We start from the raw sequence: 26,025 nt of genomic DNA on the forward strand, positions 1-26,025 counted from the left end.
CCTTCTCCTTCCCACCCCATGCAACTACTAAGCCCCCTTTTCACCTTCCCAACCCCAATGCTGAAGACACTTCTTTCTGTTCTGCACTCCCATGTTGCACCTGTTGCACCTTCACCTGCAATTTCATGCCTCTTTCTCCGCCCTTCTGTTCTGCCACCCCCTTGCAGACTGACCACCCGCCTGATAATCTCACAGCTCTTCGTCTCCCCCTTCACATCTCTCTGCCCACCCAGCCCAGCCCCTCTACGCCTTCCTCACCCACCTGCGTGGTGTCACTGATGTCATAGGTGGCTGTAATAATCCCCACAACAGCCTGGGGACTTCTGCAAACTTCATGAGATGACAGACCCTGGAGCTGCCAATCTCCTCCAGGGCCTTCCTCAGGCTGTGGCCAGGGTGAAGCGACAGTGAGGAGGTGGCAGTGCCTCCAAGGACAAAGCAATGCTACTGCCAGGCACAAGACGGTGCCGCCTCCTCCTGCTGCACTTTAGGTCGGCCCTGTGCCTACGTACAAGAACAGGCGGTCTGTCAGTAGGCTGAAGAATCTTGAGATTTGATTGATTGATATCCCGCCCTTCCTCCCAGTAGGAGCCATGTGCTTCCAAACTTCAGGATCCAGGCATTGCTGACTTAACTAGTATCTAGATGAATCATATGTACTCTGAATCTTGCTTCCAAACTTCAGGATTAATGAAAGTGTTGCTGACTTAACTAGTATAATGATAGGGTTCTTTTGGGCTTCTTGGAAGGGGTCTGAACATACGAAGAGCAGGTTGGGTCAGGCCAGTGGCCTATCTCCTCCAGCATGCTGTTCTCACAGTGGTCAGTCAGATGCCCGTGGGAAGCTTGCAGACAGGGCTTGAGCACAACAACACTCTTTCCTCCTGTGGTTTCCAGCAGCTGGTATTCAGAAGCATACGGCCTCCAACGATGGAGGTAGAACACAGACCTGCAGCAGAAAAGACAACCAGGGAGTATGGGTAGGACTTAATGGTTATGTCACTGTGTTTGACATAATGGCCATATCACTTAATTATTTTTATTATTACTACTAATGATATTTATTAAATTTATATCCTGCTGTTCCTCCCAAAGGAAACAGATGATAAAGCATTAAAAGCATCTTAAAAAACAATTCCAGTACGGATGCAGACCGGGATAAGGTATCTACATAAAAAGCTTGTTGAAAGAGGAAGGTCTTCAACAGGTGCCGAAAAGACAACAGAGATGTCATCCGTCATACCTAATTAAGGCTGCAGTCCTACTGAGCTCTATAGCAGGGTTAGCCCAAGATATTCTGCTGTCTGAGGCGCAGACCAAGATAGCACCCCTTCCCATGCTACATACGAAACGGATTGGAGTGGCAGTTGAACCGCTGGTGATGCCAATGTTGTCACTGCACCTGAGGGCAGCAGCAGGCTAACTGAGGAGCCAAAGGCAAAGTTCATTTGCAGACACCACTTCACTTCCTGTCTCAATAGCTTCAGCAGTTTTGACAGCTTAAAGGCAAAGGTAAAGGTGTCCCCGCACTTGTAGTGCGAGTCATTTCCGACTCTTAGGGTGACGTCTTGCAATGTACTAGGCAGACCATATATATGGGGTGGGATTGCCAGTTCCGTCCCTGGCCTTTCTTTACCCCCCAGCATAGGTCGGGTACTCATTTTACCGACCACGGATGGATGGAAGGCTGAGTGGACCTCGACCCCTTTTACTGGAGATTCGACTTCCTCCTTCCGTTGGAATCGAACTCTGGCCGTGAGCAGAGCTTCGGCTGCATTACCGCCGCTTACCACTCTGCGCCACAGAGGACAAAACTTACAAAACTTATAAATCAATAAATGAAATCCAATGAGAACAAGAAACAAAGTTCACCCCAAGTGATGAGCCATTTAATATCTTGTGCTGCCTCCAAAGGTGCTCAAAAGTGCATATGTGATTCTTCTCCCCATTTTATCCCCACAACAGCCCATGAGGTAGGTCAGACTAAGAGATGACAATTGACCCAAGGTAATTCTGTGGCCTTCATAGCTGAGTGTGGATTTTAACCTGGGTCTTCCTAGGCCTAGTTTAACCCAGACTTCCCCAACTCACCAGATGTTGGTGGACTCCAGGTCACATCATCTGTGACCATTGGCCATGTTGGCTGGGGTTGCTGGGAGTTGGAATCCAAAACGTTTGGAAAGCCTGAAGATGGGGAAACCTGTTATAACACCACACTGGCTTTCACTCTGCATGCAACATCTAAAAACAGGTGTTTTCATCTCTTCCATCATCATTGTACTATCCTATGCAAACCGATGCAGTTTTATTCGATTAATCGTGAGTTGCATAGTTACATAAACTCACATTATTAATAGGCTGTCTTTAATTGAGCGAAAGTCTTAATAACCCACGGGGGTGGACATGGGCAAACTTTTTGATTATTTGTTTGCAGGGAAGTTTGTTCTCTGTTACGAATGAGCTCACTCAGAAACGCACAGGAACCCCCTGGTTGAATCAGAAACTGCTGAATCAGAAACGTCTAGGTTCCCCCAAGCCCTCTTCCCTTGACTAAGGTACTGCTCACAGTGAAGCCGAGCCCGTTAAAAGCCGCCCGTGTCGCTTTAAAAAAGAGGCCTTTTGGAGGGGAGGAGCTCGCAGCTAAACGCACGGCGAGAAGGAAGTGAAGTCAGTCCCCTTGTGGCAAATCCGCTGCTCGAAGCGGAGGGGATAAAAAAGAGACCGGAGGCTGCGGGGCTCTCTCACCTGAGCTGGGGAGACCCGCCTTGTATGGTAAGTGGCTTCTAAGAAGTGGGGTGGGGTGGGGTGGAGGGGTCTATTCCCGTCTGCCCTTTTAACATTACCTCTTTTTTGACACGAATTGTGCGCGCGGTTTTTAAAATTAATGTATTACAATTATATCCCTCCCTTCCTCCCAAAGAGCCCAGGCGGCAAAGACGCAAACGGTAAAATAATTCAAGCATCTTAAAAAAAAAGAAAGAAAAAGCTTGTTGCATTTTTGCAACGGGAGCCTGCGTTCCTTTTGCTTCCCATCGGCTTGGTTGGCAGCCAGTGGACAGCGCCCCTCCCCACCAACAAAAATCACCGCCGTTGGCCCGAAAAGACGTGAGAGTGAGAAAGAGGGAGAGAATGAGTCCGAACCGGGGGTGCACCTTTGGATGGGATCCGGTCCTAGTGTTATGCAGCCTTCCGAGCGACACAACAAACCTGCTGGGAGTGGGTCGCTGAAATCCAGTTGGAACTGGAAGCAGGGGCGAGGATGGGGAAATGCCTCCTGAAACCACGATGGGCTGCTTTTGCGTTACCTATAGTTCAAAACGCTTGGGGGGAGGGGTGGTGATGGTGGTGCAGAGGTAGATCCCCTCTTAGACCGCGGATCGGCTTGCCATTCTTGGCGTGGAGTTTAGCTGCCCCCGGGAGCGCCGCGAGGGAAAGTTCCCGCCTTCTTGAGAAGTGCGTGGTTTTTGCCACTCTTGGCGGGAGGCCTTCGGGACCCCTCCAGGGCTGCCTCTCCTCAGTTGGTAGATTGTTCCAGGGACCATGAAAAGGCAGTGAACGGCCCGTTATTTCGTGTGTTATTCTATTTTTAGCTTCCCGTGGGTGGGTAGGCAGGCGTCCTTTAGGCTTCCTGCCTTATCTTTTGTTGCGTGGTCTTTTTTCCGTTTACAGGACACGCACGCAAACGCAACAGGGCGCAGGTTGCCTAAAGATTTCCTCCTTGGGATGTTCTCCAGGAATACGCGTTGCTAAGATGAAGAGAGGGCGGGCATGACTAGAGATGTGAAATGTCCGGATATTTTGAAGCCATGGAAAAAACCCGTTCTTTTCCAGGGGTTTTCCCTAGAAAAAAATGGAAATGTTCAGAAAAATTGAAAAAATGCAATATTAGCACTTTTTACAGATTATCAGTTTGCTACTTCAAGAACATCAAATGTAATTATGTACAAGTTGGTCTGGTATAAATTATCACATTTGGTATATTAAAAGTACATTTTATTCAAACAATTATTACAAATTGAACTTTTTAAATTTTTTACTTTTTTTGGTAACAAATGGATCTACAAGATCCTGAACCATAAGGAACACTTGAACCATAAGGAATCTCTTTCCAGTTTATGAGGAGCAGGCAAAAAACAATTAAAAAAACCAGAAGAAACCATCAACATTAATAACAAAGAAAATTATTTGCGTCTCCGCTAGTCCTCCAGTGTCAAGCAGACATAAAGCATCCATTCCCATAAAAAGAACTGAGAAAAAAGAGGGGACCAAGATTCAATGAAACATTTTATTCATCATGCTAAAATAAAACATTCCATAATCCATTTTTTGTCATTTTTTCCCAATTTTTTCAATTTTTCAGAAAAAAACCCAAAAAAGGCTTCCAGAAAACAACCGTTTTCCCCCCAGATTTTTCCAGTTTTTTTCCGGGCCTTCACATCTCTAGGCATGACTTCAGGAGGCACCTTGTTGGGTCCCTGACTGGACAGGCCAAGCTGAAGGAGAAAGAGGCCTTTTTATCAAAGCCAGAGCCACTGTTGGCTGCCTGAGAGATGCCCACAGAGGCACGTTGAGCCCTGGAGGGGGGAGGGCTTGAGGGTTGTTCTCCTTGGGCAAGGCCTGTCCCCGTTAAGGGGGCATGCTGCTAACTGCTGGAGCCCTGCCTGCACCCCTCTCCCTCAAAGTGCAGCTGGGGACAGACAAATGAGCAGCAAGGTAAGGGTGACAACAGCAATTGTTTGCTCTCCACAGTTGAAGCCAGGGCTATGGAGTCGGAGTCGGAAGCAATTTTGGTTGGAGTTGGTAGAAATGTACTGACTCCTTCAAAATAAAATTAATATTCTAATATTAGTATTAATTTATTAATATTAATACATTAATATACATTTGCCATTTATGAAGGAGTCAGAGTCGGAGTCAGATAGTAGAAAAATTAATATACATTTGCCATTTATGAAGGAGTCCGAGTCGGAGTCAGACAGTAGAAAAATTAATATACATTTGCCATTTATGAAGGAGTTGGAGTCGGACAGTAGAAAAATAGGAGTCGGAGTTGAAGGTTTGACATACCAACTCCACAACCCTGGTTGAAGCCAGAGGGAAAGCAAGTAGGACTCACTGAGGACATCTTGGCCAAGCGCACCCCCCCCCAAAAAAATCCGGTACTGCATATAACCCTTTTGTATTTCAAGACCTTCATGGAAAACGTGGCTGGAAGTAGCTATGCTACACTAGGAATGGGATCCATTGGCCAATGCCAGTTCAAAAGTATTCTGTCAACCTGGTATTAATTCAAGTTCATTCTTTGTCTGCTATCTGCTGCTTTTACCAATCCATTTCCCCCTCCCCCAAAATATTGATATTAATAGCCATGGAAAATTGCTGAATAAAAATCTGATCTGCAGTGATGGAGAATAAGCAAATTAATGGAAAATCCGATACCATATCCGAATTGAGTGGAATTCTTTTGTATCCCTACTGTATACCACCTACCCTGTATCTCTATGATATCCTGCCTGCATTTGGCTAGCATCAGCACCACTTGTGGACAGGAGGGTGTACTGCAGGGATGGGGAATCCATGACCTCTAGATTTGAGGTCCTTAAACTTTTGAATCTAGGGGCATATTTGAAAATGTTAGAAACTCTCATGGGCAGAAAAAATGACAATTTCACAGAAGAAAATCTGTCAGTGCAAGAATCCTGCCCCCCAAAAGGCAATATACCTGCACTACCTCAAAACAAATAAAACGGGCAACGCTCCCAACAACAAAAACCCCACCCTCATTAAAATATATTTAAATATAAAATTGGGAGGTGCAGGGGGCCATGGCAGATGCTAATGGGTGTGTTTTGTGGTGTCCACGGGCATCATGTTGAGGACCCCAGCTCTAGATGTTGTTAGACTGTAACTCTCATGATTCCTGACCTTTGAGTATGTTTGCTGGCGCTGATGATAGTTGGATGACCATGAGTCCCTATTCCTCATATACTGTCTCAGAAGGCCAGTGTGACCAGACAAGAGGAAACCAGAAATAGGATTTTCTTTATGCAACTAGTGAAATGTTTTTTATTGCAGCAGGTAAAGTGTGTGTGTGTGTAGGGAGAACTTGACTATTAGAAGGACATGTGAGGTATAATGCATCTCACACATTCTCTCTCCCCCCCCTTCTTATTGACATGGGGCCACCTTGTATTAGGAGTGGAATGGGATGAGATAGACATTGCCCATGCCACAATCACGTTCCCAAATACCACCCATACAGATTAATGGCAATCATTCATTCACTTTACATAGGATACAGTAAAGAGTGCACTCGGGGACACCATTGGAGGGAAGGCACACCAAACATTTTCTCTGAATCAAGCTTGCTGTTGCTGCTTTGTGCCATCCTGGGTTCATGTTCTTGGTCACACCTGAATGTGATAGAATGTTGGGAACTAGTTTTTCTATATATAAAGTAGCTAAGAGACTGCCAGGTTTACTGGGTGGCTTGGAGAGTTCCAGTCCTTTGCCCAGCCTCAGTTGCTACTGCCCCATTTGCCATATTCAGCTCCCTGTGGTTCACACATAACAGTAGGAGAAGCCTCTATGATGAATGGGTTGGCAAAGAGATGGAGGAGCGGTCTTACAACCAACATTCTCTTGCGTCCCCCAGAGAGGCCATATATGATTTTGTACTAATGTACAAGACAAGAATACAAAATACATGTAGCTGCTTTGGGTGTGAAGTATGTACTTGTATGAGTTTCGATGCTAGCTCTTCTAAAATGCAGGAAAGGATCTCTCCCACCTGCTTGCTAATATTTTAAAAAGGAATAAATGCCAAAGAATACATACAGACGTATACATGTGCTTTGAATCCAATTCAGGTTGCATATTTTGTGCTTTCATGTGTTAACTACTTTGAGTAGTGCTGAGCATCACAGTTTGCTCACTTCTCATATTGTGATAATAGTAAGAAAGGAAAGTTGCAGGGCAGGAGGTGTCTGTGATTGTTGTATCCATGTGGATTTTAAGATTGGTTTCATGGAAGCCTAGGTTGAATGTAGAACTACATCATTTTAGCAGTCAGCCTGCTGTGGAAGTATCTTCACCACAATTTGGTCACAAGCAGCATCATGTTCCTTGGACTGGACTTCCGGGAAACCTGCTGTTTTCAGTAGAAGCCAGTTTTGTACAGCTTTGATTGTATGGCCCTTGTATGAGTAATGAAGTCACCTTCTTTTTTCTCTTCCCCCCCCCCCAGCAATTCTTAAAGCACCAAACAAACATGTAAATGCAGATAAGAATGCAAGGTACAAAGCAAAAACAATATGGACACCACACTTGACACATTGGAAGGGGGCAAGTGTTGAATTCAGAGATTGCTTGATTCATTACAGGAGCGAAGGTGAGGAAAGCAGAGTTTGTCTCCCTCATTCAGAAAACAGCAACCATATCTGCGGCTTTCTGAAGACAGTGACCTACTTTACCAAGGTGACTTAACCTGTTGGTTGCGGATCTAACTTCAACCTTGAATTATTATTATTAAGAACCCATTGAAACAGGCTTTTTGACCAGTGACCCACTGAGTTTACATCTCAACTAAGTGAAAAACCTGAAATTATATTTTCCTTTTGCCCGTATAATTGGAGGCATGTGTTCCTTGCAAGAAGTTTCATCCTGAATCGTTGTTTGTTTTGGTGCAAGAATAGAAGTCTTGGCACTCGAGCCAGAACCTGTAGAAGCATCATTCTTTTGTGAACTATTTGCATGCACACGAGTCCCTGTTATCTTTTAATATTAAGATTCTTTTGTGGGATTAGATAAGATGTCTCTGTTACATTTGGAATATTGAGGGAGCTCTGCTTCTGTTAGTCATAGCTACTCTGTTGCTATATCTGTAATTCCCCCCCCACACACTCCTTATGGCAGCCCTTCCCAACCAGTGTGCCTCCAGATGTTGTTGGACCACAACTCCCATCAGCCTCAGCCAGCATTGCTAATGGTCAGGAAAGATGGGAGTTGTGGTCCAACAACATCTAGAGGCACACTGGTTGGGAAAGGCTGCCTTATGGGATGGTTGATCTTGTTAATAGATACTGTATTATTCTGTTGAGCTGATTGAGGAAAGAGAACAGCCTCTAGCAAATATCCAGTGTCAACAGCCTTTTTGCTGTTTTTGCCTATTTTATTTCTTCAACGGAGCAGCTGGCTGTTAAACTACCTGAGGCAAAAATATTTCTGTAAATTGGCATCGTGTAAACTCTTGTGTTGATCCACAGGCTCTTTTGTACAAATACCTGCCCATGCATGCATCTCTTACAATGTGCGTGTAGTCCCTCCTGTGACCAGTAATTTTGTGCCTGTAAGCCAGCAAAAATAGACGTTCTGAACATGCGTCTCCTGTTTGCCAAGTGAAACTCTAAATGATTTATCATATGGTTTTATTCTTAATTTTTACATACTCCTTACTAAAACAATTCACCTCATAAAGATTTATACAAAGAGCTAAAATAGAACAAGAGTCCTGCTGTCTTATGGTGTTTCTCTTGCAGTTTTAGTGTCACTGCCTATTTGTTCAATTATTGTTGTTTTGTATTTTAGTTTAATGTGTAATTTTATTGTTGTTGTTTTGATTTTTTTATTATTATAAGCCACTTTGGCTCTTTGTATCATTTTGCTAGGAAAGTGGGGTACAAATAAAACAAATTGGAATGAGAGTATAAGCATAAGGACCTCTTAAGGAGCCCAAAATTAACAACTTTAAAATGAGCATTTTAAAAGCACCTTGTTTTTCTATTATCGCTGCTGTTACTTAAAACTCCATCCTGATTGCAACTACCAACTATTGTTTAATTATTTTATTAGGGAAAATTTTATATTGCTCTTTGACCCAAATGCAGTTAACAGGATATTAATATAACAAAAGATACAATACATCAATCGTAAGTTAAAACAACACTATAAATAAGCCACAAAAATCACACCCTGAGGTACAAGAATAAAACACAGCCTTCTGGAGCTACAGGAGGGCTCTCGCCAAACTTTTAAATCCTACACACTTGGGAGTTAGAAACCTGGACGGACAGCAAGAAATACTAAGAAAAGTTACCCCAGCTAGAGGAATTAAGGGATGATCTCACCATCACCTTATTCTAACTATTGGAGTTCAGTGCAAGCAAGCAATATAAATAACTGTCCACAAAACAAACTTAAAAAAAATAAATAGATGGAAGCACATCCAATATTAATACATGCACCTAATACAATGCTTTTCAGCTGGACCAAGAAAGTGCACCTGATGAACCACAAGCTTATTTCACTCCTGCTTCCTGAAGCACAAAATGTTTCCCAGCACTTGGGAGCATAGTGTGTGATGCTGACAGTTACTTCCTTAATAAATCTGACCTTTGCAACCTGAGTCATTTTTTAGTTTGTTGACTTGAGCATATGTTTCGTCTTGGCTGCGATGATGAATATGATGACAAATATTGTGGAGTGCTGCATCATTACATGATTGAAGTCGTAAGTGTCTTTTCTTAGAAGTAAATTCTATATTATACAGCCACAAGAGTGGCTGTATACTATAGCCAGTGTGGATTTTTCACATTCCGCAATGTTAAATTAAAAATACCCCCATGCCATTCTGATGCTTCCCATAAGCTTATTTCAAAACAAAACCTTACAAAACGTATAGTACTGAACTCAGAAACGCTTGCTTAACAACCCTCTAAATATTCATGGTGATACACAAAACGGTTAGACAGAATCGAGAATTCAAAGTCTAAAAAGAGAGAAAAAACCCTCAGAGCCCTTTTGGACTTCTGAGAGTTCTCATAATCTGTTGAAATTCATTAAAAATCAGCCAAGTTCACAGAGTACCTGTAATCCTAATAATGACCTTGCCCCATACTCTGACCTTCATCTTCTGCAGTTTAAAAGTTAAAAAAATGCCTGGCTGATTTTTAATTAATTTAAGAAATTTTGGCTGGAAGCCAGTGATAAGGGTGGGCATGCTCAGTAAGAACCAACTGTCAGTGTTCTAAAAGCCTCACAGTTGCTGGGCTTGGCTAATCAGGGGGCCACACCCACACCAGACTTTCATTTCACTTGAGACAGTCAGGACTTCCCTCAGAGAATCCTGGGAAGTGTAGTTTGTGAAGGGTGCTGAGAGGGGACTGCTATTCTACTGAGAGAGCTTCAGTGGCCAGACTGGTTTAATAGTCAGCCACTCTGATTGAAGGTCTGTGAGGGGAACAAGGCGTCTCCTAGCAACTCTCAGCACCCTTCACTAACTATACTTCCCAGGATTCTTTGAGAGAAGCCATGACTGTCCAAAGTGAAAGAAAGGCCTGGTGTGGATGTGGCCAGGACAGCTTTGGTTTAAATTTGGGTGGGAGGCTACATGTGCCTGCTGTAGAATAAAAAGGTGGGGGAAATGCTGAAAAGCAATGATACTGTTTACAGTGTTTTCCTTTTGCTCTCTGCTATCTTTTTGGCGCCTTTTGAAGACTTTTCCTCTTTTAACAAGCCTTTTAAGTTGAGACCTATCCCTTTCTGTGTCTGTGTTAAAATTGCTTTTAATATGTTTTCTTTAATAATGTTTTTAACACTTTTTTAAAAAAGATGTTTTTAAAGCTTTTAAAAATGTTTTAAAAGTTGTCTTGTTTTAATGTATTTTACGGTCTTTTTATGATGTTTTAAAGTGTTTTTATCATTTCTCTTTGGCACCCTGGGCTACTGCTGGGAGGAAGGGTGGGATATAAATCAAATAATAAATAAAGGAAAGGGGCTTACCTTCTGCCCAGTACACACCCACTCAATCTCCTCCCTGCCCCTCCCCCAGGTCAGTGTTGGACTACGACCTGGGAGACCAGGGTTCGAATCCCCACACAGCCATGAAGCTCACTGGGCAACCTTGGGCCAGTCACTGCCTCTCAGCCTCAGAGGAAGGCAATGGTAAAACCACCTCTGAATACCGTTTACCATGAAAACCCTATTCATAGGGTCGCCATAAGTCAGGATTGACTTGAAGGCAGTCCATTTCCGTTTTCAAACATGATTGCACAGAAATAAATCACATTGAACTCAGAAAGTATGCAAACAATCAAACCCTCCCTCCCTTCTATTCCCTCCCTCTTCCCTCCTCCTTCCTTTGCCCTTCCCTCCCCATCCCCAACCCCTTCCAATCCCCTCCTTCCCCTTCCCCCTCCTCCCCCCCATGGTCAGTTTTACCTATCTTAAGCATGATTGCACGGAAGTAAATACCATTGAACTCTATAAGCCTACAAATGATCAAACCTCCCCTCCAGTACAGTCCCTCCCCCTCCTCCTCCCCCATGGTCAGTTTTTCCTATCCTAACTATGATTGCATAGGAGTAAATCCCATTGAACTCAATAAGCATGCAAATGAACAGACCTGCTTTTTCCCCCTCCTTCCCCTCTCCTCTACCTTCCTCCTCCCCTCTTCCTTCTTCCTCCTCCCCTGCCCACTCCATCCCTCCATCCCTCCCCCCCCATGTCAGTTTTACCTATCCTAAGCATGATTGCATGGGAGTAAATCGCACTGAATTCACTAAACATGCAAATGATCAAACCTGTCCTTCTCCGTTCCCCGTCCTGTCTGCTTCCATCCCAGTCCTCCCCTCTGTGTTTCCTCCCCTCATCCCCTGTGGTCAGTTTCACCTATCCTAAGCATGATTGCAGGGGAGTAAATCCCACTGAACTCAATAAGCATGCAAATGATCAGTCTATTCTCAGCAAACTTGGACAGGATCCCATTTCTTACCTCCCGGATTAAAAAGCAGGGAAATTCACTAATAGGCAAAAAACCTTGCAGTTTAAGAACATACCTATAGCCCACAGATATTTCTATCAAACTTTAAAAAGCAGGGAAATTGGGCAGCTATAGTGAATGTACCAGGGGAGCAGGAGACCTGACCTCCTCTCTGAGATATTGGACTGCCCTACAAATTTGTCAGAATGCAAACACAATTTGGGTTGGTCTCTCACAGTCCAATCCACTTGCTGTGTAGCTTGCAAGAATTTGGTAACATGTGCCTCTGAGCATATGGTGAGTGGTGGCAAGACCTGCAGTCAGCCCAAATAATAGAAGAAGACGTGCTGTGCTGATATTGCTTTAGCAGGGAGGAAGCAACATTAAGACAGTTGATATAGTTCAGATGGTCACTTTAAATATGCCTGATTTCCTTTGCAATTTTAGTGAAGTTTCTTATAGGAAATCATTTCCTTTTGTTTCTATTTCTGTGAATATGTGAAGTAGAGCAGAATTTGCACTAAAAAAACTCCAAACATAATTGTGGAATAATGGCATTGACTTCTGCAGAATAGTCTCCAGTGGACCTCAGGAGTGTCTCAATTTGCACAAGATAAAACAGTGGGAGGAGAAATATACTCTAGCAAAATTCTAGGTGTGCTCTATGTTTTTAATTGACCGTGCCCACCTTGCCTTAAATAAAGTGGTTTAAACATAGCAGGCTGAAAACATGCATCCTCTTTTTTCCCACAGCTAAGAGTCATTGCTGAAGTAGCAACATATTGTAATCAGTCTGATTTTACATCAAACTGCAGTTTCAGATTCAACTGTTAATGCACCCAAAATAGAAATAGAACATAATTTGAAACACAGAATCTTCACCATCTTATCACATTGACCAATAAAAAGGCTTTGAAATTAATAAAATTAATTTGACACAGATTTCTAGGATGAATAATGAGGGAAATAAAATTTTCTAGTTTAGATTCTCTGTAGAAACATTAGTAACACAGGAAAGAAGCAAAGAAGAACACTAACAAACATACATTCTCTATAATTCTCTATCTTTGGAGATGGCAAGTGTTGCCACCACTCACCATATACTCAGAGGCACATGTTACCAGATTCTTCCAAGCTACACAGCAAGCGGATTGGACTGTGAACGACCAACCCAAATTGCGTTTGCATTCTGACAAATTTGTAGGTCTGAGAGAGGAGGTCAGGTCTCCTGCTCCCCTGGTGCATTCACTATAGCTGCCCAATTTCCCTGCTTTTTAAAGTTTGATAGAAATATTTGTGGGCTATAGGTACTTTCTTAAACTGCAAGGTTTTTTGCCTATTAGTGAATTATATTATGAGGCATAAACCTAATAATGGTCATGTATCTGCTTTATGAATAAACATCAGTCAGAAACTTGGATGTGCCGTACGTACACTTTGTGAATTAAGTAATGTCACTACCATTGTGCAAATTAAATTATTCACCGGCAAAGAACAGTGCAATTGAGGGTGGTCTTGTAAAGCAGTTGAATGGGCCGTGCACTGTGTCTACCAGATACTTCTTTAGCAAATGACTCCTGTACACCTGGTGCTCATTCATTGTGTTTTGCACATTCATGCCTCATGATGGAATCATCAAATTCCTGGATGCTTCATGTCCTGCCAGCATCCAGTGCCTCAGTGTTGTCTCTTTCTCTAGTGACTAGGGGTTATTCCCTTATTCATGGGCCTGATGTCGTGTCACAGTGAAGAATGGATGTTTTGTGTGCCAGAAACCCACACAGAACAGAACCTTTGGTCTGCAGCTGAGCACATCTCTGGAAAAGAGCCCACACCTCTTATAAGAGCAACTGTGCATAGTTGATGTGATAAAAGCTTAAACGCCCATGGAGTGTACCATATCAGTGTTTTTTATAAAAACGTGTCCCATTTCATCCCTTGCCCTCCCCAAACTCCACAGGACCCCATTGTGTCTGTTCTGCACTCAGCATTCCTCCTCCATCTTCCTCCTCCATTGGCTCAGTGGCTAAGCCTCCTGAACTAACTCAAACCAGCCCCGGAGTAGAACTCACTGCAGCCCCGTACCTTTTTCAAATGCTTTCCAGTGTGGCAAGCTCATGGGAATAGGGTGGGGCAGAGTCTAGGTGGGGACACTGATGAGAACACAAGATGCTGAGAAGAGCAGATGGATGGTCCATACCAAGATGGAGGCTGCAATATTAATGCAGTATCACCCCTGCAGGCTCTATGAACAATAGAGTCTACCATCTAGCCACAGATTATGTATAGTCCAGACTTTGCATTGGAACTTCCTTGTCATAACAATCTCCTGATGCCAGCCATGCCTGTAGCAGAACATACAGCTGCCATAGCCTAACTACAACACAAAATCTTGCTTCACTTCAGGCAGAGGGGGAGAACCTGGCCTTCCAGATGTTGGATGCCAATGGCCAGTGGTCGGGGATGAAGAGAGTTGTAGCTGAGCAACATCAGGAGCACCACAGCTGTCCCATCCCTTGGTACAGGGGGTTTCCATATGCAACCATCCGAGTTAGTGGTTAGTAAGAGCCTGAGCCGCAGACCAGTACCTCTTCCCTGTGGTTTTTATTGCCGTTAAACAATTTTGTCTGTCTTAGTGAGTTCCGGTTCCTCTGAGCTTTCCCCTTTGGAGTTTATTGCTCAGCAAGTCTCCACTTCCTTTCTGTCTATATGTGCTGTCTTGGCTTAGCTGTGCTTAAGGTGCTCAGGTCAGGCACTGCAAGGCATACAGAAGAGGGTCCAGGCAAACAGTGGGACCCTAAAAAAATGAGAGAAAAAAGATTTGTGTTTTCACAATATAAGGCAGGTCTGTTTAATCTGACAAGCAAACTGCCATATTTAGAGTAGGAAATAAGGGTTCGAATCCCCACACAGCCATGAAGCTCAGTGGGTGACCTTGGGCCAGTCACTGCCTCTCAGCCTCAGAGGGAGGCAGTGGTAAACCCCCTCTGAATACTGTTTACCATGAAAACCCTATTCATAGGGTCGCCATAAGTTGGGATTGACTTGAAGGCAGTCCATTCCATTCCATTCCATTCCATAGAAAGATAAAAAGATGAAAGGAATGGTGGGAAAACAACACAACAAAGTGGAGACTTCACTTTGGCTCTGCTAGCGATATTCTCAGGAGCAACATTAAAGCAAGGGTTCTGCAGGTGTTCATGCAACTTGATAAAGGGAGGACCTTTAACTTTTGAGGGGGAGGAGGTTATTCACTGTTGGTGGCAGGGACTTCCCAGGGTCCTTAAGGACATGCACCCTGTTGATCCTAGGGCCCACTAGGTTGAAAACACTGTGTGCTGCCTCCATATTGGCAAATTCAACATGAACTGAGGGCATGTCCTGGAATCCCTTGTGCCATAGTAGCAAGGGCCTTCTGTGGATCAGGGGTCTTTGGACTCCAGCTCCTATCATCCCTGACTTGGCTGTGCTGAATAGGGTTGATGGGAGATGGAGTCCAGCACCACCTGGAAGGGCACCGATTCCCCATCCCTGCTATAGAGTGTGCTCAACAAGGCCAGACATTCACAAATCCTTCTGGTGACAGGGCCCTTGGCACAACACACATAGGTCTAGCTGGCTAAGAGGCATGGTACACTACTTGACTGGGGCCCCTGCTCAATGTGAAATAAAGAGGGCAGTGTTGGCTCTTGCTTGGACCTCTTAATCATGAAGGCTTTGTTAATCTGGGCTCATGCAATCGCCTAGTGCTGCTGGCTATGCCAGGCATGCATGATAAGGTATTGGATGTTTGGGAGTATGGCATGATCTTTCTAGTCTGCTTTTCTGCATGTAAGCACTCGGTTTGGTTTTGTTCAGTGACGTGGCTGGAAAATCTTGAATCGTGAAATGTTCTGTTGTCCTAAATAGATTGGGATCTGATTTGGCATGTTTGTTTGACTTGGGGTGTTTGTTTTCTAAATACAAGTATGGCATGTTAGCGTTATATGCTGTATAAATATCTCAAAAGCTTAAAGCAGACGAAGTGGAATATTTGATTAGGAAAAAACTTTAGCAAAGCACACTTCAACTATCTATACTTACCTGGGAAGTGAATACACATAGGATCACACTCTGTATGTGTTTAAAGGTTCTAATCCAACAAATTTGGAACATTACTTGGAAGTCATTTTAATTTGAATGCTTGGAAGTAGTTTAGGACATAACATCTTGATAGCAGGCACTTCCTTACACTGTTACATTTTTTGGGGGGGGGGAATGAAAGCACCGAGACTTACTAACATACTAATCTTAGCATGTGAAAATAGCAATGTATTTTTATTAGATAGGCATACATCCTAGGAATAATCCATTTGAACAAAAGTTAATTACAGCTTTGATGCTGTCTAGTTTGATTAGGTTATTAAATTATCTTGTGAAATAAATGCCATTGTAAGATATTTTCTATTCAGAAATATATAAACCTTTTGTCCCACATTAACTAGTGGCTTGTTTTTGTTTCACTGCCAAGTAACTTACTATAGCAGAGAATCAATATGGTATGACGCAAACTTTAGACAGAACGTGGTAGTATACACCCTTCCTCCCTCCCAGCCTTCCCCCAACCTGGTGCCCTCCAGGTGCTCTTGGACTCCAGCTCTCATCAGCCTCAGTCAGCGTAGCCAATGGCCAGGGATAATGGGAGTTGTTGCCCAACAACACCCAAAGGGCACCAGGTTGGGGACGGCTGCCCTTCCACTTTTAAGTGAGCATTCTGGAGTGTTGTGAAATGCCTTTTGTTTGTGCAGAGCAGAACATCTCAGGATTCCTGCAGAGGGCACTGCAGGCATTTAGAACAGCAACTAGACAACCTGTCTATAAATATCCAGCTTGATTGTTTTCCCCCTGTAGTTTTTTTTCCCTCCAGGAATTTTTGCACTGTTGCAATCTGCTGAAAAGAATTTTGTTCATTGGCATGGGTTAGTGAGCAAGGCCTTTTGGCAAGCGTGGTTCAAATGATTTAGCTTTTGCTGGCAGGAGGTGAATGAAGTGGATTTCAACTATGGATCAGCGCTGGTTCACACCTGTGTAAGGCAGGTGGTGACAGTTGTGCAGTGTCCTTCTCAGTGCTTTTAAGTTTTAGACACTAGCTGAAAATGGCACCAGGTTTTATGCTGTGCTTTTTCCAGCTGCTTGTTAGTGCTGCTAATAAAGCTGCCTTTATACCGAGTTTTGTTATGTTGTAATTTTATTTATTGTTTAACTGTGTTAGCCATCTTGAAATTATAGATGAAAGGGAGCACACAAATATATTAAATAAGCAAATCCAAGGCATGGAATGAAAAGCTTGGGTGTCCCTGATTGCAGGAGAAGGGGTGTTCATTCCAAGCTTTTCTTGCACATGGGAGTTTCCTTACCACTGGTCTGTCCATTCCCAGTATTGTCTGCTGTGGCTGACAATTATCCACTTCCCCCAAGTCTCAGGCTCTGCTACCTAAAAGTCATTAACTTGGTCCCTTGGGCATACAAAACAAATTCTTTGCAACTGAGTCATGGAGTCCCCTCTTTCTGGTGAATGCCACCTTTTTTCTATAGTCCTAGGGACAGAATATGGAGATAGCCTTGGAAAGGCATGATTTATCACTATTTTATTATTTGAAATGTTTCTAAGTTACCTTTCAAGACTGTAGCCTTCCTAAGGTGGCTTACATCAGTAACAAATGCAGTTTTGTTCAGATTTACAATGAAACATTTTAAATCCATTAAAATAAAAGTTCAATAGTTGTACACACACCCAAAATACCCCAGGAGCAGCAACACACACAATAAAATATCTGAGATGCTCTGGCCTGTTCTCTTCCTCGTTCTGCAAAAAAAGATAAAATCTTCTTCTGTGAAATAGCTGACAAGGGGTCCTCTGTGATCACCAGATGGGTTCAGAGACTGAATTGGTAAGTTCTGGTATGTTTGAAGTGCAGAGAGGGTTAAACAAAAGACACCATAAGTTTACTTGTAATTTCTCCTTTTGCAGATAGAGGACCTGTGATTTCTGAAGATCAAATATAACCCGGTTTCAGCAGCTATGATGAACCAGGTTGGATAAAAAATTATGGTGTGGGTTTATCTTCTGAAGAAATGTCTAGTGTTTGCCCAAGAAAAGTTCTGTTGAGACACCTTTATAGAAGCCTATTCTCATCTCATCCCCACCCGCCCTTTTTTCTCTTCTAGAAGTACTAAGGAAAAGAGCAAGCTTTGGCCCTCTACCCTGAGCCACGTAGAGGCAGGGGGTTTCCCTGCTCAGGACCAGCTGCCTGGGGCTCTTCTGAGCTCTAGAAGTTTACAAAATGCTGCCGAACCAGGCAGCTATCCCTTGTGTTTAGAGAAGCACTTTCTTTTGGAAAGTACTGCCCTTTCGAGGTAGTCCTGGCTGGGCACCTTAGAATCACTTTTGAGAACTGAGTCCTGGTAGCTGGCTAAAGGCAGACTAACTTATTATGGCATAAGCTTTCATGGGCATCATCAGATGAAGTGGACTGTAGTTCACAAAAGCCTATGCCATAACAAATATGGTACAAGACTCTGAGAAAGCAGACAGTGCTGTGAAACTGTCCATCTCATTCAGATTGGACCTCAGTGAATTACACTTGATGTTTGCAAGTTGAGATTATTGGCAATGTTTGATGAAGACAAGGGCAGGGCTGAAAAAGAAATATCCAAGTTCTGTGTAATAATAAAGTTACAAAATAATTGAAGTTCTATCCATGAAATACTAGAAAACATAAGTAGCTCGCAGTCTGGAGATTTTGACAGGCACTGGTATTTTTAGTATCTTAATAGCTGGAAACATTTGTTGTTGCTTTTATAATTTAAATATATACAGAGATTCTCTGATTTCACACACTAAGATTACAGATACACACAACCTGTGGATGCAGAATATAAAGGATTTCATGCACTAGAACTGCTGTTACAAATATTTTAAAATACATTTTAAATGAAGTTGGCTGCTTGTTTTTTTGTTTATAAATAATAGATGTTATGTTTTCTCGCTCTCCCCCCCTTTTAGGGTATGAGTGGCTATGATAGCAGCTTTCAGGATCCCCCCATTGCCAGCATCCTCCTCTACTCCTTCCTAGAGAACTCCCCCAACTGTGCTTTTGCTTCGGAGCTTTGTGCTTTGAAAAACCAGTTGTTGGGTTCAAAACTACACTTTGAGAGTGACGCTTTTGATGATGGGGAGCTTCAGACAGATGGCAACAGAATTGGGCAACTTCAGGATAGAGAGCCAGGTAATTGTTGTTCTCAGTCTCCCATCCTGCAACTTTGGAAATAATCCTGGACATAGCTATAGAAGGAAACAAGTTTCCCATCTGTGACGGGAGACCTAGACACACACGCCTGTGTTTGTGTACACTCTCTGCAGTGAGAGATGAGCCTCCTCACAGGTGTGTGTGGTCAGAGCACACATCAACATGTAAGGGTTACCTTCTCATATATTTCCTCTTTGTGCTTACTTGTCTTATTTATAAAAATACTTGTATATCACAATTTCATTTTTAAAAAATCAAAGCTGTTTACAGCAATTATACGTATACAATAAAAACCATGTATCATCACCTAACTAATACAGAAGATGTTTTCTTAATTGTCTGCATAAGCCTGATGACATAGAATAGCTTTCAGCAAATCTTAAAATAAAGACACCTGCATTTAGAGCTATGTGAAGAAGGCTCATGTATAACAGCTATCCAGAGCCCAGCATTACCATGTCTTTTTGCAGGTTTCCTTTTACAGATGAGAATTCCCTCCAAATCAGTATTAAATTACATATTTTAGGGATCAACCTTTTCCTTTTAAGATCAATTGAGAAGATCTGTTAGTGATTGTCATTAGCATAGAGCAACCTTTCCCAACTGGTGGGCCACCAGATGTTGTTGGACCACAACTCCCATCAACCTCAGCCAGCTTTGCCAATGGTCAGGAAAGATGGGAGTTGTGGGCCAACAACATCTGGTGGCCCACTAGTTGGGAAAGGCTGGCATAGAACTTGTGCCTGAGGAAATTTAAGCAGACGTTCTCAGCGGCTTCCCTTGATAATAATACTTAAATCCTAAATGAAAATATTTCTAGAAGTACTGTGCGTCTAGTTTTCATGGCTGAGTTAAAGCAGGTATGGGGTTTTGTGTTTCAGTAGGAATTTTATCTGGAGCAAATTAGAAATCTAAATTTATATATTTTTATTGTCCCTTTGCTGGAAGGAGCTCAGAGCAGATTACATGGCATTCCTCACACCCGCCCAGTGCTTATTATCTTCTTCATACCCCTGTAATATAAAGTAGGATGAGCAGCAGTGACTGGCCTAAGGTTACCTAGGAAGCTTTGTGGCAGTATTTGAACCCTGGCCCTAAATCCAGTGCTCTAACCACTATGCCACAGTGGTTGTGGCGCCATTGGCAAATTGTCTATTTTCTGCTGTGTTTTTGAAACCTAACTTTAACCTTGTCAAGAGAGGCAGGGTGGGAGGGAGGATTCCATTCTACTTAACTCTCTTTCTACTATTTATACATCAAAATTCATTAACAGAAGAGGAAATTTTCCGGATTATTGGAGCTCAGCTTGCTGAAATTGGGGATAAGCTGGCTGCTGAGATTGAGGCACCATTTGTACACAGGCTTGCACAGCAGTTTATGGTGGAGAACATGTCCAAAGAGGTGAGTGAAATGAATGAAATCTAGAGCTTGTTAAGACAATACTTCATGGTTTCCTCTAGTGTGATAAATGAAATCCTGGATCCAAAGAACAGCATTGTGTTTTTCCTTGAAATCTTGGAAGAGTCCTTACTCCTCCTGCAGAGATCACATAATGTTGGAGGTGGAGAAATAGTTGACATAACAGGCAGGGGTGTTTTGCTATGGATTCTTCTGGAAATTACTGCCTTTTTAGTTTACTTGATTATAGGTCAAGAATATGCTTACTTCTGGGGCAGAGAGGCAACCAGGAATTCAGCTTCATTTCCATGGCAGAAAGTTCTATCCACCAGCAACAGGCTTCTTCTATTCTTATAGCTAACTTAGCTGTGATATTGGCCGCAGGGCACAACAGTGTTCCAGGAAGAACTCTGGGTAGAGGGAATGAGATGGTTCTCTGCTGTGAGAAGGAAGCCTGTGAGCCAAAGGCCTGCTCTCACAGTTTCCCTTGGGGAGATCACTTTGATCTGTAGAACAGGCACTGTTACAGGTGCCACATAATATTCATTTTGCACTTGAAAGAAATCATGCTTTTAGTGTGGCAGCACCTACTCTTTGGAGCTCCCTATTGATGTCAGGCAGGCACCATCTCTGTATTCTTTTTGATGCCTGCTTAAAACTTTTTTGTTTAGGCAAGCCTATCCAGACACAGATGCTGATGTGTTTTATTTTTTGTGTCTGTTGCTGTTTTGTTTTAAAAATGCTTTTGATTGTTTTTAACTTTTGTTGAAAATTGTAATGTCTTTTGTAAACCTCTCAGAGGGATTTTCTTTACTATCAAGTGGTGTGTAAATGTTACAAAATAAAATATATATGGTGGAACAGAGACACAACTGAGGGAGAATTGGACATATGATTTCCATTGGAAGAGAACCTGTGATTGTACTTATATTCTGCTATGGGGTTTCAAGAAAATTTAAACATGGAAGAGCTGCAGCAAATTTTTTCACCTGCTCATGAGAATTGTTTTAAAAGAAATCATTGTCAGTTGAACAAAAGAATAGCTGCTAATAACGGATGCAGCAAAAAAGGGAAACCCCAGACAAATAACAGATGTTGGAATGAGTGAAGCAAAATTTTCTCATGCAAATATGTGTTAGATTTTGGGTTGTTATTTACAGTATATGAAAACTGTGCTCCATTCCCCTTTTGATTCCTGCACAAGAGCTTGTACTAGGTTAGTTCGCATAAATACAGATGGCAGTAAAGGAAAAAGGCAGCCCGTATTTTAAAACTGGTGGCCAAGTGCATAATTTTAAAAAGTGTAGAATGGAGAAGGCCTATAAACAGTTGGTCTCTGAAAATGATAATCTAAAAGTGTTTGGTCTCCTTTTATAAACACTTTTACTATCAAAAGATGTATTATTTGAAATTTGTACATAATTAAAATAACAAAATTTATAAATTGTCAGCCTAAATATTTTTAATTATCAGTGGCTGCTAATGATCTTGCATTTATTGGGTGTTGTTTTTAAATAAGGAGGGCAGCATTTCAAAGAAGTGTATTTTTCTCTTCTGTTTCTTTAGGAGGTAACTAGGCACTTGTCTCAAGCAGTGCAGGTAGTTGTACAAAGGATGCCTTTGGAAATGGAGCAGGAGAGAGCCATGTTACTGGCAGCAATGGTTTTAGCCAAAAAAGTAGCTAACGTGGTGCCACCTCGTCTACAGCAAGTGTTCAACACAACCATAAACTACATCAACAATAACCTTCATGATTATGTGAACAACTTGGCACCAGAGGTGATGTAAAAAAAAATAAATCTGAATATTGTAATTTAATTATCTCCGTGCCTGAAGAGTGACACCTTTGGAAGGCAGGGGACAAAGGGGAGGTTATTCAGGTGGCGCTTGAAGGTGATATGAAATGAGGGAAGGGCTTCATTTACTTCCTGATTTCACATCATGTGCTGTGCGGATGCATAGCTAGGATCCAATGGGTGGAGCAATGGATGCGACTGTTAATTCAGAAGCTCAGGATGTGTTTTCTGTTGCAGCCCCTAAGTTGTGGAACCCGTTCGCCATAGGGGTGCCTCTGGCAACTTCAGTATAGTTTTTGGCGAATGTGGCAGATGCACCCCTTTCACCCTGGCCTTTTGGCATCTGATAAATTTTTAGGACCTACGTTATTTTTGTGATGTATTGATTTTTTTATTGTTTAAACAATTTATTTTTAACTGTTGTAATCCCTCCTGGCATGTCATGGTGAAGGGTGAGTAATACAATAATAATAATCTCCCTTTCCTGTTTCTCCCCTAGAGTTGAATGAAGGCAATACAACGTGTCTACTTTCAAGAAACACTTTTGGTTTTTTTAAATACCAGAAAGCAATTTTAGTGTCTTAAAGGGACTACAACTATTCTGCATTTTAAAGCTGTTTTTACCATTTTTATCAGTAGTAATGTTGCATTGTTCTGCGTACCTTGCTTTTAATATGTCAGTTATGAATGTCTTTTTTCCTACTTGAAATACTTGGTCCTGCTCTACATCTCAGGAGGAAACCAGCCAAGTGACTTTTGTTCTCAGGGTTGCGGTGGTAATAGTCTGTCATTCTCTTGCAAAGAGGGAATAGAAGCTAATCACAACTTTGAAATAAATATCAGACAGTCTCTTCTGCCACTTGCCAGCTGGATCAGAACACTTGGGATCAAAGCCTGAATGAACAATGTGATTAAATCCAGCAGGATATACTTGATACCAATACCAACTTAATTGGTGCAGTAGAGTACCACTGCAAGGAAGGAACTGCTGTCAGCCTTGAATCTAGCACTAATGTGAAGAAAGCTTTGGGTGGGGCAGGGCAGGCTATGCATGCTGCTACTGCTGTCCACAATCACCAGCCTTGGAGCAGTTTCACCTTTTCAGTTCACCTGGAAGTTGGTGTTAAAGAAATGTCCAGTTACTGTCCAGTTTTAAGGAAATCATTATTAATTCAAGTAGTTTACATAAGCAGTTAAGTTGCTATTTTTAAAGTTTTAGCAGAGATGGCTAACCTGTGGCCTTTGGTGGTTTTGGCCTCTACATCAGCCTCCGCCTGTACGGCCACTGATCCTGAAACCTGGGAGGTTTAGTCGTCATGTGGCCACAGGTCAGCCATGGTTCCTTTAAAGGAAGTTGCCTTCTGCCTGCACCCACCTCAACCCTAGATACAGGAATTTTGTCCAGTTAAAAATCCTTAAGGTGACTTGATGCATGGGTCTGCTCAGCCTTCCAAGTTTATTTGCAGTTGGGAATTTCCTACTCCTGTCAAATTGGGCAATTCCTGGGCTCTGCTTTTACTCCTTAACTGGGTTGGTTTACATTAGAAACTTTAGAGGGAACTGCTGTTGTATAAAAATGCTCATGCTGGACAAAGTTTGTGTCCCCCACCCCAAGGCTGAACCAGACCTCACTCTACAAGCCTGAATAAAATTTCCAAAAAGAAAAATAGTTTCATCATCAAGGGTTAAGAAGTAAAGATTTTTTTTCTTTAAGTAAAAGAGGGGGAGGAATACTGGCTTATTAGTTCTCAGTTTTAGCCATGTAGATACAAATTGCTCCCTTGGATGTGCGTAAAACTAAAATGCATCTAGAACTATGGCCTAATTTAGAATTTTTGAAATCGGGTATTTCAAATGATGAGCTGAGGGATGAGACATCCAACAGTAAAAGATAGTTGCTTTCCAAGTTACTTTATCAGTATTTTTTTTTTAAGACAAAAGGCAAAAAAAGGTCAAAATAGAAACCATGTAGCTACAACTGCTTTTGATGCTTCTGTCATTTAAGGTAGCACAGAAAAAGGTATTTTAAGTGCTGAAATGTTCTGCTCCTTTAGTTGTCAAACCTGAGTGCCAAAGCAAGGATATATTTTTTTTTGTAAAATACAGAAGAAAGACTAAGATATGCCCAAGCCATTTCCTTTTCTAGCTGCAATTCCTTCAGATTCAGAACCCTAAAGAGCAGCATTTAGCAGTGCTCAGGCGTGTCATACATGGGGTCCAGGGAAGAATGCATGGAATATAACAGATGTGGCCTCAATGTAGCCTACTGTGCTACAAAAAACCCAGATGTTTTTATACCACCCAGGGCTAGCCCCACCCTGGGCCCTGGCACTCCCCTTCTGCGATTCGCAGCAGGATTGGTACCATGGATCACAGGGCAGGTGATCCGAAGCCATCCGCCATTCCCCAGCTCTCCTTACCTTTCCCTGTGCTGTTTTTTCAGCGGCGTGCACTGGGCATGCAGGTTTGCCATCAATCAAGATGGCAGCCAAGGTTTCCCTAAGGGGCTGAAGCCTCTGCCGCCATCTTGATTGATGGCATGCATCTACACGCGCACATTGCTGCCATCAACCAAGATGGTGGCAGAGGCATCAGCCTCTTAGGGAAACCACGGCTGTCATCTTGATTGATGGCAAACCTGCATGCACAGTGCACACAGCTGCAAAACAGCTGAGAGAAAGGTAGGTGAAGCGGGGGAATGGTGGGCAGCTCTGAAGCTCCTGCTCTGCTATCTGCAGCAGCAATCCAGCCATGGATTGCAGAAGGGGAGTGTAGAGGCCCCTGTAGCCCCAGGGGCCCTCGGCCAGTGCCCCACCTAGCCACCCTTTAGAACTGGCCCTGATACCATCACCCAACTCTCCCCATTCTGGCAAAAGCATTAAAGGGTAGGCAATGGAGTGTGGCTGAATAAGAGACCTGAGGACCAGAGAGAGAGGCCTACCAGACCACATTCAATCCCCTGGCCTCTGTTTCTCCATGCCCACACTAAACAGAAGAAAACCCATACATCTTTTACTCAAAACTGACTTTATTAAAGTGCAATTGGGGCTAGGGGCATGATCTTACAACAGAGTGCTATCAGCAGAGGAAAAATAAACACACCCCTTCCATTTATAAACATAGATGAGGAAGCTAGTAATAACTCCCCCTTTTAACACTGGAAACAGCAATAGCTTTTCAAATCATCAAATGGCACAAGAGGCTTCAGACAGTATTTTTGAAAATTCTGTACTTGCATAAGGAAGGTGGAAAAATACAGTTCCTTGCAGACTTGCGACAGCATCTCAGATCACTATTTCATAATGCAAATTTATTATTTGTTGAAAGTCAACCAATTGTTTTGGGAATTCACTAGAAGTAAACACAAATATTTTCCAGTAATACCTAAAGACATGGGTCAAGCCCTCCATTATATCCATCTGTATGAACAGGATTTGAAATAGGCTTTCAATGCACGCTGATAGGTTACTTTTACTGATTTGTGGTTATACAGAGGGGATAAATGAAAAAGTATACCAAACTACAATTTATCTCCTCTCTACTGCTTAGACATTTTAGAAAAAACAATCCTTTAGAGTGCCCCAAGCTTCAATCTCTTCCTTCTCTTTAAAGTTCTGTCAGAGAGAAAATATGTACTACTTTAGAGCATTTTAGCAGAGCCTACAAAAAAAATCTGCTTTAAGTGCACATAATGATTATAGACAGTAGTTATTTAAATAAGGGGAAGTTATGTAACTAAACTCATGCTTCTAGCCTTGGAAATAAAGGGCTGCTGATATACTTG

At 42.6% G+C, this 26,025-nt stretch overlaps 1 protein-coding gene across 2 annotated transcripts; it reads left to right on the forward strand.

The window, feature by feature from the left end:
* The first annotated feature begins 2,628 nt into the window (after nt 1–2,628).
* BID (BH3 interacting domain death agonist) lies at nt 2,629–24,791 on the forward strand. 2 transcript variants are annotated; one of them, XM_061638595.1, is made up of 7 exons: nt 2,629–2,772; nt 7,383–7,476; nt 17,769–17,831; nt 18,804–19,026; nt 20,321–20,448; nt 22,012–22,224; nt 22,741–24,791. In XM_061638595.1, the coding sequence occupies exons 3-7, from the start codon at nt 17,820–17,822 to the stop codon at nt 22,744–22,746; spliced, it is 582 nt and encodes a 193-aa protein (XP_061494579.1). In that variant the 5' UTR covers nt 2,629–2,772; nt 7,383–7,476; nt 17,769–17,819; the 3' UTR covers nt 22,747–24,791. The 2 variants fall into 2 exon arrangements, with proteins under 2 accessions (XP_061494579.1, XP_061494578.1); XM_061638594.1 differs by lacking the exon at nt 7,383–7,476.
* The last annotated feature ends 1,234 nt before the right edge of the window (nt 24,792–26,025 follow it).

Source organism: Rhineura floridana, chromosome 8, assembly GCF_030035675.1.
Source record: "Rhineura floridana isolate rRhiFlo1 chromosome 8, rRhiFlo1.hap2, whole genome shotgun sequence".
Lineage (NCBI taxonomy): Eukaryota > Metazoa > Chordata > Lepidosauria > Squamata > Rhineuridae > Rhineura > Rhineura floridana.

Bases quoted from the DNA above. Each gene is read 5' to 3' on its own strand.
- BID (XM_061638595.1), top strand. The intron at 19,027-20,320 runs GTAATTGTTGTT...ATTCATTAACAG, and splicing joins ACTTCAGGATAGAGAGCCAG to AAGAGGAAATTTTCCGGATT. The intron at 20,449-22,011 runs GTGAGTGAAATG...CTGTTTCTTTAG, and splicing joins TGGAGAACATGTCCAAAGAG to GAGGTAACTAGGCACTTGTC.